Genomic DNA, 12,832 nt, shown 5'->3' on the forward strand with positions numbered 1-12,832 from the left:
TCGTTGGTAATCAATATAAGTAGGTGTATATTTATATAGTCATAATTGGTATTCATTTCAATTTGCATTAATCTTGAATGATATTTCCGAAATTTGTCATTGTTTAAAAATAAAATGTAAGCCAGAAATTAAAACCTACTTTCAGTAATAGTCTTCTATCTAGAGAAAATAGTCCCATTCCTTGCAACGCCACCCAATCAAACTTCAGCTGAGTTTTCAGCCTGTCCACCTGAAATCATCAAACTATATTGAAAATATTGATAGAATAAGAAAATATATAAATTATGGAATAACCGTTTTGCCAGATTTATTTTACTTTTATTATTTATCGTGCACGGGTAACGGAGTCCCAGACATTTAGGCAGCGTACGCGGAGACGAAGCTAATTCGACAATTTAATGAAATGTAAAGGGTAAACAGAGCGTTGTTGTCACTACTTGTAAGGCAAAAATGATTCAGGAAGATTATTGCGTTGCTAATATTGCCTCGTTTACAATTGATAAGTATTTTTGTAGTTTAAAGGAAAATTATCGAACTAAAAGTATGTTCTAATCAACGCATTCTACGGATTACGTAAATGGTATGATTTCATACCTCAACATTGAAAGTCCCGGTGCACGTTGTTTGCAGAAGAGGTAAGGCGCTTCGTGAATGTATCTGAATCTCGCCTGCAGCTAGTACTACACCACAGGCTCTTGATATTAACCAACTCAGAGATAACAGATAGTAAATCCTATTTAACGGTGGTCCTTGTTCGTTGCTAAAAATTTATCTACTTTTTCAAACAAAAACAGGTTAACTTGAATTAAAAAAAAAAACACACTCTTAAAAGGTTTAATGCGCACTTCACAATTAACTTTTAGTTCACTAGTTCCGTGGTTCAATAAATCCGTCTACTTATATCAATATAACTGAGGACCCACCGCGGAATACGAAAATTGAAATATTGTTATCTCGGTAAAGATATTTCGATTTTTGTTTTAAGCGGTAGGGTCTCTGGTTTCCTTTTTCTCACTCGCAAATATATTGAGTCGTGAAAATAATTTGCTAGATATTTTCATTCAATAAAATAAATGACGTAAATAATAACGAAAAGATGGTTGCAAGTTTGCAAAATTGGATGTGGAGTGGAATACAGTCTTTAAAGTGTACAGTTATTCAGTTATTCTAAAGTGTTAACTTCTTAGAAAAGACATTATACTCGTAGTTACCAGAATTTACAACAAATTTAAATCAGAGCATATAATATTTCCCCTCTTGCTTCGCCTCAAGTAAATATTAGCACAATATTTTTCATTTCAGGCACTGCGTACTCTGCGCTTAATAGCTAGCGTTAGTGGTTTATACTAAACACAAATGGGAAGATTTTGGACGTCACGTCTTATTTTGGTGCTCATTTCTACTGTGACTTCTTTCAATGCTTTCATAATTGGCACTGCTGCTTCTACTATTGGTGATATTGGCCGTGCTATCACTTGCCACTGCCGTAATTTTATTTTCAAAATTCCACCCTCGTGTAAAGTGCTTCAAAATTTTCAAATTTGCTGCAATGTGGCCTGGGTGGCGTTCTATATACTTAAGACAACCGAATATTTTTGACTCCAAATATGAGTCAGCTATGTATCAGCAATAAAAATTACGTTGTTGTTAGATGACCACCCCACCCACCTGTGGTTACGAGGGCCCCTCATGAGCAGGTCATCTAAAAATCAAAACGCCTAAGTTGCGAAATTCCTAAAACGCACAATGCCTAGGTAGCAAAATCCCTGAAATGCACCATGTCTGCGTTTTTGATTACCTAAATCGCATTTGGTCTTAGTAGCAAAATGCCTGAAATGCCCCATGTCTGCTATTTGATTACCTAAATCGCATTAGATCTTAGTAGCAAAATGTTGTTTGTCTTGATGTTGATTTTTTTAAACCTTTAATATGTTCTCACTACTGAGGTGAAAAGTTGTATGTGTCACACGAGAGCAAAGTTATTTTACATCTCGTGTTTTTGAGTCCCTCGCATGAAAAACCAACTTTCCTCTCTTGTTGCACAAATAACTATTAAAGCATTTTTTCATGTTAAAACTTTTAAAACTATGTCATTTAATTAAAAGACAATTACGTGTTTGTAATGTAGATACAAAAGTGTGAATTTTGAAATATTTAAACATAATTATAATCGGGTCTACCGCGAATTTACTTTGTTACCTTATTTACCGACGTTTCGACACAGGTTTCACTGGGCGTGGTTTTCTATACAAATAGTCAAAAATTAGCTCAGAAAAATAATAGCTTGCTTTAAATGTCGAAAAAAAGTCGGAACACAAAAAATAAAAAGGATTCGAACGGGACTGCCCGTGGAATGCTCCTAAGTATTTGTATCACTACAACTTTACCCTTCATTTGTTGTTTTGTTGCTATACAAGTAAATATATAAAGAATAAATAAGCCATAATCTGTGATTAAACATGTATTTCAAATTATAAGATATTACTCTTAACTAAACTAAAAAAAAATCTTGACTAAAAAACAACAATAAAATAAACTTAACCTTCTTTACATATTAACTAAACGCTTAAATTAATTCATTTGCTCCAACCTAAAAGCCTTTTACATTGACATATTTTCTTGAGAAAAGCCAGCACAGAAATGTTTCCCTCATCTAGTGACTTCAGCTCATTTTTATATATTTTATCAAACTTGATAGCCTTCTTATCGCGTTTAATCTCAAATGAAATTTGTCTTATTTTGAAATGTTGCCATTGAGCTTCTTTTTTCAATTTCATGAAAAATAATATCAGTGTTGGTTTAGACGGAATGCGTGCGTTTATTCTCCGATGCCATCCCTCAATACTATTATTCGTTCTCTGTTTCTCACCAGCACAACTAATTATTTGAGGTAGAAGTTTCACCCATTGATTTTCGAAATACTCTATCAAATCTGTCTCTTCGTCCGAACTGTTGCATTCCTGCTTAATAGCAAACCAACCATCTTCAATATGTTCCGGCGGCAGCAACGGCAAACTAGCCGCCAATCTTGTTATGTGGGATCCTTCGTAGGTGTCAGTAAGTTTTAATCTTTTGGCATTCTTCCATACGGCCTTGCTATAGTGATAGTAACAACCTGTAACTTTACAGTCTGGAAAAACTGTTTTGATTCCATTCATTTGTGCGATTTCAAAATCAAACATGTAATTGTTAATTTCAAAATTAAATATATGTTTGATTAATTGAAACAGTCGTACGACTGATTTTGACAATAACGAGACCAATCTGTACTAACAATTAAAAAAAAAAACAAAATCGGTTTACAAGTTACGGTGATATGCGGTAACAAACATACAAAAAAAAGTTTGTAATACGGTTCAATTGATCACTCAATTGTATTGCAGCTATGGTGCAGGTTACAGTTTCGGCACTAGGCAGTATGAGTTAAGGGTATATTACTATACAGGAATATTGCTTTTAAGACACTATACAATTTAAGTAAATTAAATTTAAAGTATATTGCCATTCAGACGTTTTGTGTTTTAGACATTACACAGCTTAGGCAACAACATGTTTTGTGACTTTGCTACTCAGACATTTTACGTTTTAGATGATTTAAATCTTAGGCAATATGATTTTAAGGCATTTTGCTTCTTAGGTATATAGCTTCTTAGACATTCGTTATAGGCATTTTGCTACTTAGGCGTTTTGCTTTTTAGATGACCTGCTCATGAGGGACGAGGGCAGATTGAAAAGTTCGTGGCCCATGCAAGTATGAAAATAAATTTAACGTTAGACGTCACGAAAACCACCGATAGGTATATATTATATTGCTATCCGATGGTGTTAAGGGGCCGTAGGTTCAGAGAGCGGAACCGTACCGCTTTTTTGATCACAATACGGTTGCCAAAATGTTAATCAGGAATTTTGAAGATTTTCTTTCTTTGACTTTCGATTGACAGGAAAAATTAAAAAGATAGGTCAAAAACGCACTTTTTAACTTGTAACAGTCTACGCACAAAAGTTAAAAATATGAATTTTATTTTTGAGGGAACTCATCGATTGTTTTTGTTAGGACTTACAATAAATTTAAATTAAAAATAAACATGATATCCGCGGTCCCGAGCACGCACATCCATCTTGCTCACGCATACGTTCAGTGAGAGTGAGAGAACACGAACCTTTGGGGCCATAAATCGAGTGAAAAGAGTGGGTGGTGCAATATTTAGTAAAAACTGTGGAATTTCCAACAATAATTTGTGAACAATTCGTGATGTGTTAACTCGAGCATTGACCTGATGAATGAGTACTCGTACTTTCATGGTAATTAGTCGAGTTTTATGGTAATGGTGGTAGCAGTTTCTTGGTGCTGGGTTCTAATCCCGGTAAAGGCATTTCTTTATGTGATCAGCACGGATATTCCTTCTGCAGTCATGGGTACTTTCAATGTATTTAAGTATTTATAAATATATCGTTGTCTTAGCACCCACAAAACGAGTCTTACTGAACTTACTGTGGGACTTACCTAGTTGGATACTAAATTCTGTTACTGCAATAATCTTTATCTACATAAAATTTACGAACGAAAGTTGGATAAACTATATATTAAAATGAAGTACACAAAATCAGGAATTACGTATGACAATATCATTCACAATGGCCTCCTCCGGCCTTGACACGACGAGGCCAGTTATCAATAGCGGTACGCACGATTGCCATGTCTAATTGTTGCAAATCGAGTAACAGAACTTAGTAACCAACTAGGTAGTCAATTAGTGTAATGATGTAATATATTATTTATTTGTATGTCTTTTCCATAACGAAACAATAATATCCCTTGTCCGTGTCATGGGACGCACGCAGAGGCAGCACCCGCCACGGTGTAAGGACTATTTGAGAGTTGATGGAATCTAAAACAAACTGGGCTGTTGGGTGGATGCGAATTATTTATTTTATTATTATTAGTCCAAGCCTTTTTATCTTCATATATCCACGCGTAAACGGCGTGTGAGTTTACAATTATAGTCTTAATTAAATTAGAGATAATATTGGCATAATTTTCATGATAGTCACTACTATTACTCTCTTTGCATTCGATGGCCGATAAAATCGCGTTGGCTTTTGTGGGAGGCGGTAGCGGATTCAGCACAAACCTTGCTTGATGTTTGGCCTCTCTGGCGTGTAGTGGTGGAACCCAGTTTCACCCATAGCAACAAATCGTATCAAAAAGTATTGAGGATCAGTTTCAAACAGGTCTAGGCAGTCACGTGAACTGGTAACACGAGTTTTTTTTTTTTGTTCCACTGAAAGGAGCTTCGGGACCCATCTCACTGCTACCTCGATAAAACATAATTCGCTGAAAGCTATATTTTGAGCATATTCATAGAAAAAAGTTTCGATGTCAGGTCTCACTTTTGAACGCTAATAACCGCATCTTTTTATGCGGGCTGGTCGCCGTGCTTGGCCTCCTGGGACAAGGGTCATCTACAACACTGTCTCGCCCACGCGTATTCCTTCGGCTGCGTCAGGTATTGTTCGGAGTTATGCCGTCGGATAGCATACTTATCAGTTTCTGAGCGAGTGAACTAAACTGAACTGCTAAAGAACTTAATGAATCCGTACTGAACTAGTGAATAAAAGAGTCTCCATCAAGTGAAGTACTTCATTCAATCTTACATTCGCGAACTACTCATGCCTATGTACAGTGAAAAGCAGGGTGTAGAGGTAATTACATGGTAACTAAATTATTTATATTTCAGGGAGGCACTTGAATCGGTGGATTCAACATGCCTTCCTCAATGCTGATGCTCAATGATGGAGTACTGCATTTTGCTTCCATGTTATACTAGCGTATCTGTATTCTAGAAAGCGCAAATGAAGTGCCTTAAAGTATGATTTCATAGGTTTGTAAAGTAGTTCTTTTAACAAAAAACACATAGGCCATATTATGTACCGAAAGTATGGAAACGTGTATGTATGTAGGAAAACGCATACTTTATCCCAAGAAAAAGTTGCAAGCAGATGAAATACAAGTTGTTCAAATTTGAAAGCAGGATCAAAGCGCCGAGTTTGTCGCCGACCTTTCGCACCAGTGCCGCCTGCCGGACGTACGCCTGCCTAAGCCGGCGCCACGTTTGCACTTGCGAGAATGATTTACCATGAAACTGGAATATTCAAATACCCCAATAATTTTTGGTGTAAAAAACAGTAAAAATAAGTAATCAATGTAACTAAAACCTACCTATTTCACATTCTAAGAGCAGCTGGATTTGCCAGTGATATGCGACCTAGTCCCTAGTCATGCACATTTGAGGGATAGTGAATAAAATAGACGAACGAACGAAATAAATAGTCTATACATAGTACATGCTTTCTGTGAACATTAGTAATAGATTTAGGGACAAAGACCTACCCATTTAATAATGATTAAAGTAGTGCTGGGGGTCGATTTATGAATATCGAGCGCTCAAGTTTGTCACTCGAAAATCTGTTGGAATGGAATGCTATTTTTGAAATACGAGCGATAAAAATTGAAAATCGAATGGATTGATCACTCGTATTCAATTCTATTAGTAGAAAAAATGCCTTGTAGTGGGAATATTGAAGAGAGCCATCCTTATACCTTGTCAGTGGTAGTGAAAAAGTCATGGGGGAGGTCATGGCAATGTGTATAGATAGCTAGTCAATCACATTTTTTATTAATTACATGTAAAAATACGCAAGTAAGTATAACGGGTTAGCACTGATTGACTAGCACGTTATCTTTTCGCAGATTAGCAAAGTAATATTTTTTGTTTTAATTGGTGATTATGTGGTTGGTCATGCGGTTAATCATGGTAATAGTAATGGGGTTGGTAGTCACCGGGGTTGTCACGGGGTTTGAACGCCCCACGTGTGTTTTTTTTATTTAAAAGTTGTGTTTGGTAAAATTATGTAGTTACCTTTACACTTTGGTTATATTTGTCGTGTTTTACACTTTTTATAATACAATACGTTCTCCAATTCAATTTGCGGTACTGTGACGTCAATCCCATGCTTATAAGAATTATGATCAAATCCTGAAAGTTCCACATGATGGTGGCAAGTTTACTGAGGAAAAATATCAGTACTCCCAAGAACAAACGGTATTCATCTGGAACAATAAATTATTTTTGACAGAAAAAAACTGACTTCACTAAAGAGTTCGAAATGCTATACAGGGCGTCCCAAGACTATGGGACAACAATGGAAAGTACCTTAAATATCGTAGATAGGATATTTTGCTGAAAGAAGACTTTATTTTATTTTTAAAAGTAAGTAATATTGCATTCAAAAAAATTCTAAAATAAATTTGCAAATTACTTACTTTTTCTGGGAATGAAACCGAATCTTGAAATTTTAATCAAAAATTTTACTCTATTCATTTCTTTGGCGATATCATATTTCTGAGATGACTTATTTTTTATGCATTCATTCGATTGGCATCATAAAAATACAGAATGTTTTTTTTTTCACATCTGAGTCGGTTCGATTTCCAAACAAAGTAACTTATTTTTTTAAATGAATCTAATAACAATAACACACAGTTCAAATTCATATAATATTTATCGTCAAGATGAAAGTGGAGGCCCTGCGGGAAATCGCTTTTTCATACAAACGTAGTCCTCATTTTCCTCTCTGGATATTAACATTATTGAAAATATTTTGACACAATTTGTTGCATATCAACCACAGCTATGCCTCTACGTAAATTAATTTGTTCGAATTTGAATTATTTTAAGAGTTAGGAGCATTGAAATTTTTTATTAAAACCTATTTCTTACAATAACTAACTAAAAACTCGAAAAAATCAAACGTAGGGGCATATCTATGGTTAACATGCTTCAAATTATGTATAAATATTACCATAATGTCAATATCCAGAGACAAATCAAGCATTTACATTTAAATAGTGACATTTGATGAAGAGGAACTGCTGATGATGATCAGAATGGAACTCTTCAACGACGCATAGTACACGTTAGGCGATTTCTCCTCTTCGTTGTGTTTGTTATGTAAGTGAAATATTTGAAAACCAATGTTTGTCAAGTTCGAGTTCTGACAATGGGGTCCATGAGGAATCGAGGGAACTCTTCAAATATGAAAGGCAAACATATAGTGATTTTTGTATTTTTTTTGACAAATCAAGCAATTACATTTAAAAAAATGACATTTGATGAAGAGGAACTGCTGATGATGATCAGAATGGAACTCTTCAACGACGCATAGTACACGTTTGGCGATTTCTCCTCTTCGCTGTGTTTGTTAAGTAAATTAGATTTTCAAGACAAATTTTTGTCAAGTTCGAGTTCTGACGATGGGGTCTATGAGGAATCGAGGGAACTCATTAAATATGAATGCCATACATATAGTGATTTTTGTATTTTCTTTAACAAATCAAGCATTTACATTTAAAAAAGTGACATTTGATGAAGTGGAACTGCTGATGATGATCAGAATGGTACTCTTCAACGACGCATAGTACACGTTTGGCGATATCTCCTCTTCGCTGTGTTTGTTAAGTAAATTAGATTTTCAAGACAAATTTTTGTCAAGTTCGAGTTCTGACGATGGGCTCCATGAGGAATCGAGGGAACTCTTCAAATATGAAAGGCATACATATAGTGATTTTTGTATTTTCTTTAACAAATCAAGCATTTACATTTAAAAAAGTGACATTTGATGAAGTGGAACTGCTGATGATGATCAAAATGGTACTTTTCAACGACGCATAGTACACGTTTGGCGATTTCTCCTCTTCGTTGTGTTTGTTAAATAAATTAAATTTTCAAGACAAATTTTTGTCAAGTTCGAGTTCTGACGATGGGATCCATGAGGAATCGAGGGAACTCTTCAAATATGAAAGGCATACATATAGTGATTTATGTATTTTCTTTAACAAATCAAGCATTTACATTTAAAAAAGTGACATTTGATGAAGTGGAACTGCTGATGATGTCTTAACTATGGCCCGCTTGAGGAAGTAAAGATTTGTGTGGGTTTTAGCACAGGCTTTCTCCTCAATAACCTGCCATATGGCATAATCCAGGGGGTTAAGGTCCGGGCTAGAGGACGGCCAGTCTTCGTGGGCAATAAAGTCAATTTTGGTCCTTCGAAACCAGGCTTGAGTTGTTTTTGCCTTATGTGCAGGAGCTGAGTCCTGTTGAAAGACCCATGGCTGGTTTTGAAATAGGGTGCGGCTTAAGGCCTTCACTATTGGTTCAAGAACGGTTTCCTGGTAAACTTTGGCCCCAGTTTTCACACCTTATTCACAGAAATGAACCTTTGTTAGCCCTGAGTATGACACACCCAGCCAAATCAGCACATAAAAGGGATGATGGCCTCGTTGCACTCTCGGAACAGCCGCAATCGCCTCTTGAATGTTTTTTGGATACACTATGTCATTCTGGCGGTTACAACATTCTTCAATGGTAAATTTTTTTTCATCTGTAAATGGTATTTTTCGGTGGCCATTTTGTGCGTACCGCTTCAATAGCACGCGACTTCTTTCTAGCCTCATAGTCTTTAATCGTCCATTAAGCAAATGACCTTTTTGTCTGCGGTAAGCGAGCAGTCCAAGGTCTTCATTGATAACTTTTTTTAGAGACCTTCTCTTCACAGACATCTATATTGCCAACAACTTTTGCTTCCGGACGGGGTTTCTTGCAATTCTCGCCTTCACTGCCTTTATTAAAGCGGGAGTCCGAACGGTGCGTGGTGTTCCAGACCTCTTGCGGTCATCGAAGCTCTGCGTACTATTGTATCTATTAATTGTGCAATAAACAAATTGTTTGTTGATTTTTAGGTTTTCAAGCAACTTCAAAATCATGTTTGGCGAGTGCCCACATTAGTGCATCGCAATTACTGCGATACCATTCTCTTTTAGGCCCCAATTTATTATAGATACGACGAGGGAAGCGTTATGTGTGGTATATAATTATAGCTCACAAATCCACCACATTATGTCATTTATGTTTTCGGTAGCATTTGTTTTAACAGAAATAAAGAGGTTGCAAATTGAGTAACAGAACTTAATAACCAACTAGGTACTTGGCCGTTCGAAAATAAATTCAGAAACCAACGCCCTTACTAAAAACGTCGTCTTTAAGTTTCTGGTTTGTGCTATGAAGATTCCGCGATTATTATGCAATATGTTTTATAATACTTACATGAATTAAGCAAAAAACCATGCGAAGTCAAAATGTATCGTTTAAAATATTCCTCGGGCGGGCAATCAAAACCAGTCGCTGCCATCATACTTAATACGTGTTCCACTATAAAAATAAAACATGATGAAAACAAGACATGCAGACCATGGTGTAATTTCAGCTATGATAAAAATATTTTTGATAAATGTTTCGTATATGTAGTACGTCTGCTAAAAAAAACCATGTCAATAAATTAAAGTAAAATTCATTTGAACCCGAAACCGAGGTCTCGCCGTAAATCCGGGATGTGACATCGATACTCGCATGAAATTAAGTCTCGCAAGTCCGTTTTGAAATCAGGCAAGTTTTGGATTGAGGAGTAACCCGCTTTTGGAGACTCATTCAACAGCAACAACTACTTGGCTAATTGTGGTTGGGACTTTAAGAAATGTCTCGATGAGTATTAGTTGCCCGTGGAAAGAAAAGTACAGTCAGTGATAAAAGATGCATCAAAAATATATTTTTTGGCAAAAACAATTATTCATTACAGACTTAGGATCTCTTGAGGGCAATATGTTCAATTGAATGTGAGGTTTCATTGGCGACGAGTGATAAATATACCGCAAAATTGTCCATCGGGAGTATAAAAGAGTTCAATCTAAAAGATGGGAACTGGAATTTTTATACGGAAAGATTGGAGATGTATTTTGCGGGTTACAATGTGAAGAACGACAAGAAGCTTGCTACGCTTATTTCGGTGATGGGTGAAGATGCCTACGGACTGTTAGCTTCGTTGGCCAGCCCCGTACAGCCGAAGGATTTGTCCTATGACCGTGCGGTCACCATTTTATCGCAACATTTGCAACCAAAACCGTCAATTATGGCTGAAAGGTACAAATTTAGACAGCGGCGGCAAATAACAAAGCGAAATGCCTCCTATCAATATGACAATAAATGACAAGATTCGCATTCGCGTCTTGCAGTGCCTTTCTCTCGACTATTATTGAGCTCAAATCACAAGTGTATTAAATGAGAAGAATGAAACAGCCGAAAAACATTAATAATTCCAGCAGGTGATGGACTGATGCAGGTAAATATGAAAAACGAGTCCGTAAAAAGGTGGCACTAAATGTGCTACGAAGAAGCTGCCTATCACTCTTATAGAAAAAAATATTAATAAAACACCGACAAATATCTAAATTAAAAGTCGTTTTTTATTGTAGTTATTCTAAAAACCTTAATTTGTTCTCAATCGCATCAGTTTTTTTCATTTGAAGTTAACAGTTTTTTTTCGGTACACCCCTTATTTTTCTAATGTGATTCTTTTTGTAAATAACCTCGTATAAGTGAAAAAAGAACAAATATATATATTTGTTCTTTTATATATATATATATATATATATATATATATATATATATATATATATAGGTATATAGATACATATAATATCTATTTCAGTGTACTAATTAATTAAGGCGGAATGTGTCATTTTCAACTGTAGCAACGAATATCTAACAGAACGTAGTGAGTAGGTATGGTATACAGAGGAAACGCGACTGATCGGTGTAGTATGCTACTCATTTGTAGAATTTATATTAAATGTCACCCTCAAACTATTAATAGTACTCTCGTTCGAGCGCTAAAAATCTCGGATGCGATGGGTCACTTAAATAAAACGTTTGGTTAACAATCTACATGGCATGGGTAATTTAAAAGACGAACCTTTATACTACGTCGGTGGCAAACAAGCATACGGCCTGCCTGATGGTAAGCAGTATCCGTAGCCTATGTACGCCTGCAACTCCAGAGGAGTTACATGCGCGTTGCCGACCCTAACCCCCTCCCATCCTCGTTGAGCTCTGGCAACCTAATCATAGTCATATAATGCAAACATTACATGACCCGAAAGGGATGACTTCGGTACTTAAATGTTATACTTACAAATAGCACAGGCGGAAACAACACATGTTATAATGATAATTTTTTTCCGTATGGTATCATCAGGAAATAAAGTAGCTGCTAATTCTCTTTCAGCTCTCGTCCAATGATAACATAAGCCTTGCCAAGATGATATAAATTTCCATGTAAGTATTTGCGAAAACAAAGCATTTCCATAAAATATAGCTCCAGATAAACGAGCTATTACACTGCCTGTAAACACAAATAAATGTTAAGTTACGATAATCTTACTTATAATGGGTCACGTTGCCTCCCTTTCCTTCCAACCTTCATACGGAAGAACGGAAGCTAAGCGCGAAGAATTTCGTACGTTGACCCGTCTATTCCTATCTCTATCGCACGCGCATAATTTTGTCCCGCTCGCATAGTGGCATTGACGGCCGCCATCATGGGCGGAACAGTCATATAACTGCGCGATAGAGATAGGAATAGACGGGTCAACGTTCGAAATTCTTTGTGCTTAGCCTTCGTACTTAGTATTCGTATTCGTCAAATTCTGAAACAGATATTTGTATTTGTGTTCTTAAAATTTATATTCGTTGAATATCTAATTTTTATTTCTTTTTTGTATAATATATAGTAGTTTATGTGTCTGCCACAAAGTGAAAGACTGAAAGGCATTAAACTACGAGAATGGGTTTATAAAATGAGTTGAAAGCGAGTTACATAAAACATCACACGAGTCTTTTGATGCCTAGAATAGAATAGTATTTTTTGTAGTTTTTTA

General features: G+C 36.0%; 1 protein-coding gene across 1 annotated transcript; it reads right to left on the minus strand.

The window, feature by feature from the left end:
• Positions 1-86: 86 nt before the first annotated feature.
• LOC133530019 (gustatory receptor for sugar taste 64a-like) lies at positions 87-12,510 on the minus strand. Its single transcript, XM_061867825.1, has 7 exons — positions 12,447-12,510; positions 12,088-12,297; positions 10,167-10,271; positions 6,921-7,111; positions 5,974-6,152; positions 595-760; positions 87-229 (listed from the first exon to the last, which is right to left on the minus strand). Exons 1-7 carry the CDS (start codon positions 12,508-12,510, stop codon positions 104-106), a joined length of 1,041 nt encoding a protein of 346 aa, XP_061723809.1. The 3' UTR covers positions 87-103.
• Positions 12,511-12,832: the final 322 nt, after the last annotated feature.

This window comes from Cydia pomonella, chromosome 1, assembly GCF_033807575.1.
Source record: "Cydia pomonella isolate Wapato2018A chromosome 1, ilCydPomo1, whole genome shotgun sequence".
In the NCBI taxonomy this organism is placed as follows: Eukaryota; Metazoa; Arthropoda; class Insecta; order Lepidoptera; family Tortricidae; genus Cydia; species Cydia pomonella.

Excerpts from the sequence above, each read along its gene's own strand:
- LOC133530019 (XM_061867825.1), bottom strand. The coding sequence starts at position 12,510 with ATGACTGTTCCGCCCATGATGGCGGCCGTCAATGCCACTATGCGAGCG. Across the intron at positions 761-5,973 it reads CAACTTTTTCTTGGGATAAA|CAACGAACAAGGACCACCGT; the intron begins GTATGCGTTTTC and ends ATAAATTTTTAG. Across the intron at positions 230-594 it reads CCGGGACTTTCAATGTTGAG|GTGGACAGGCTGAAAACTCA; the intron begins GTATGAAATCAT and ends TGATGATTTCAG.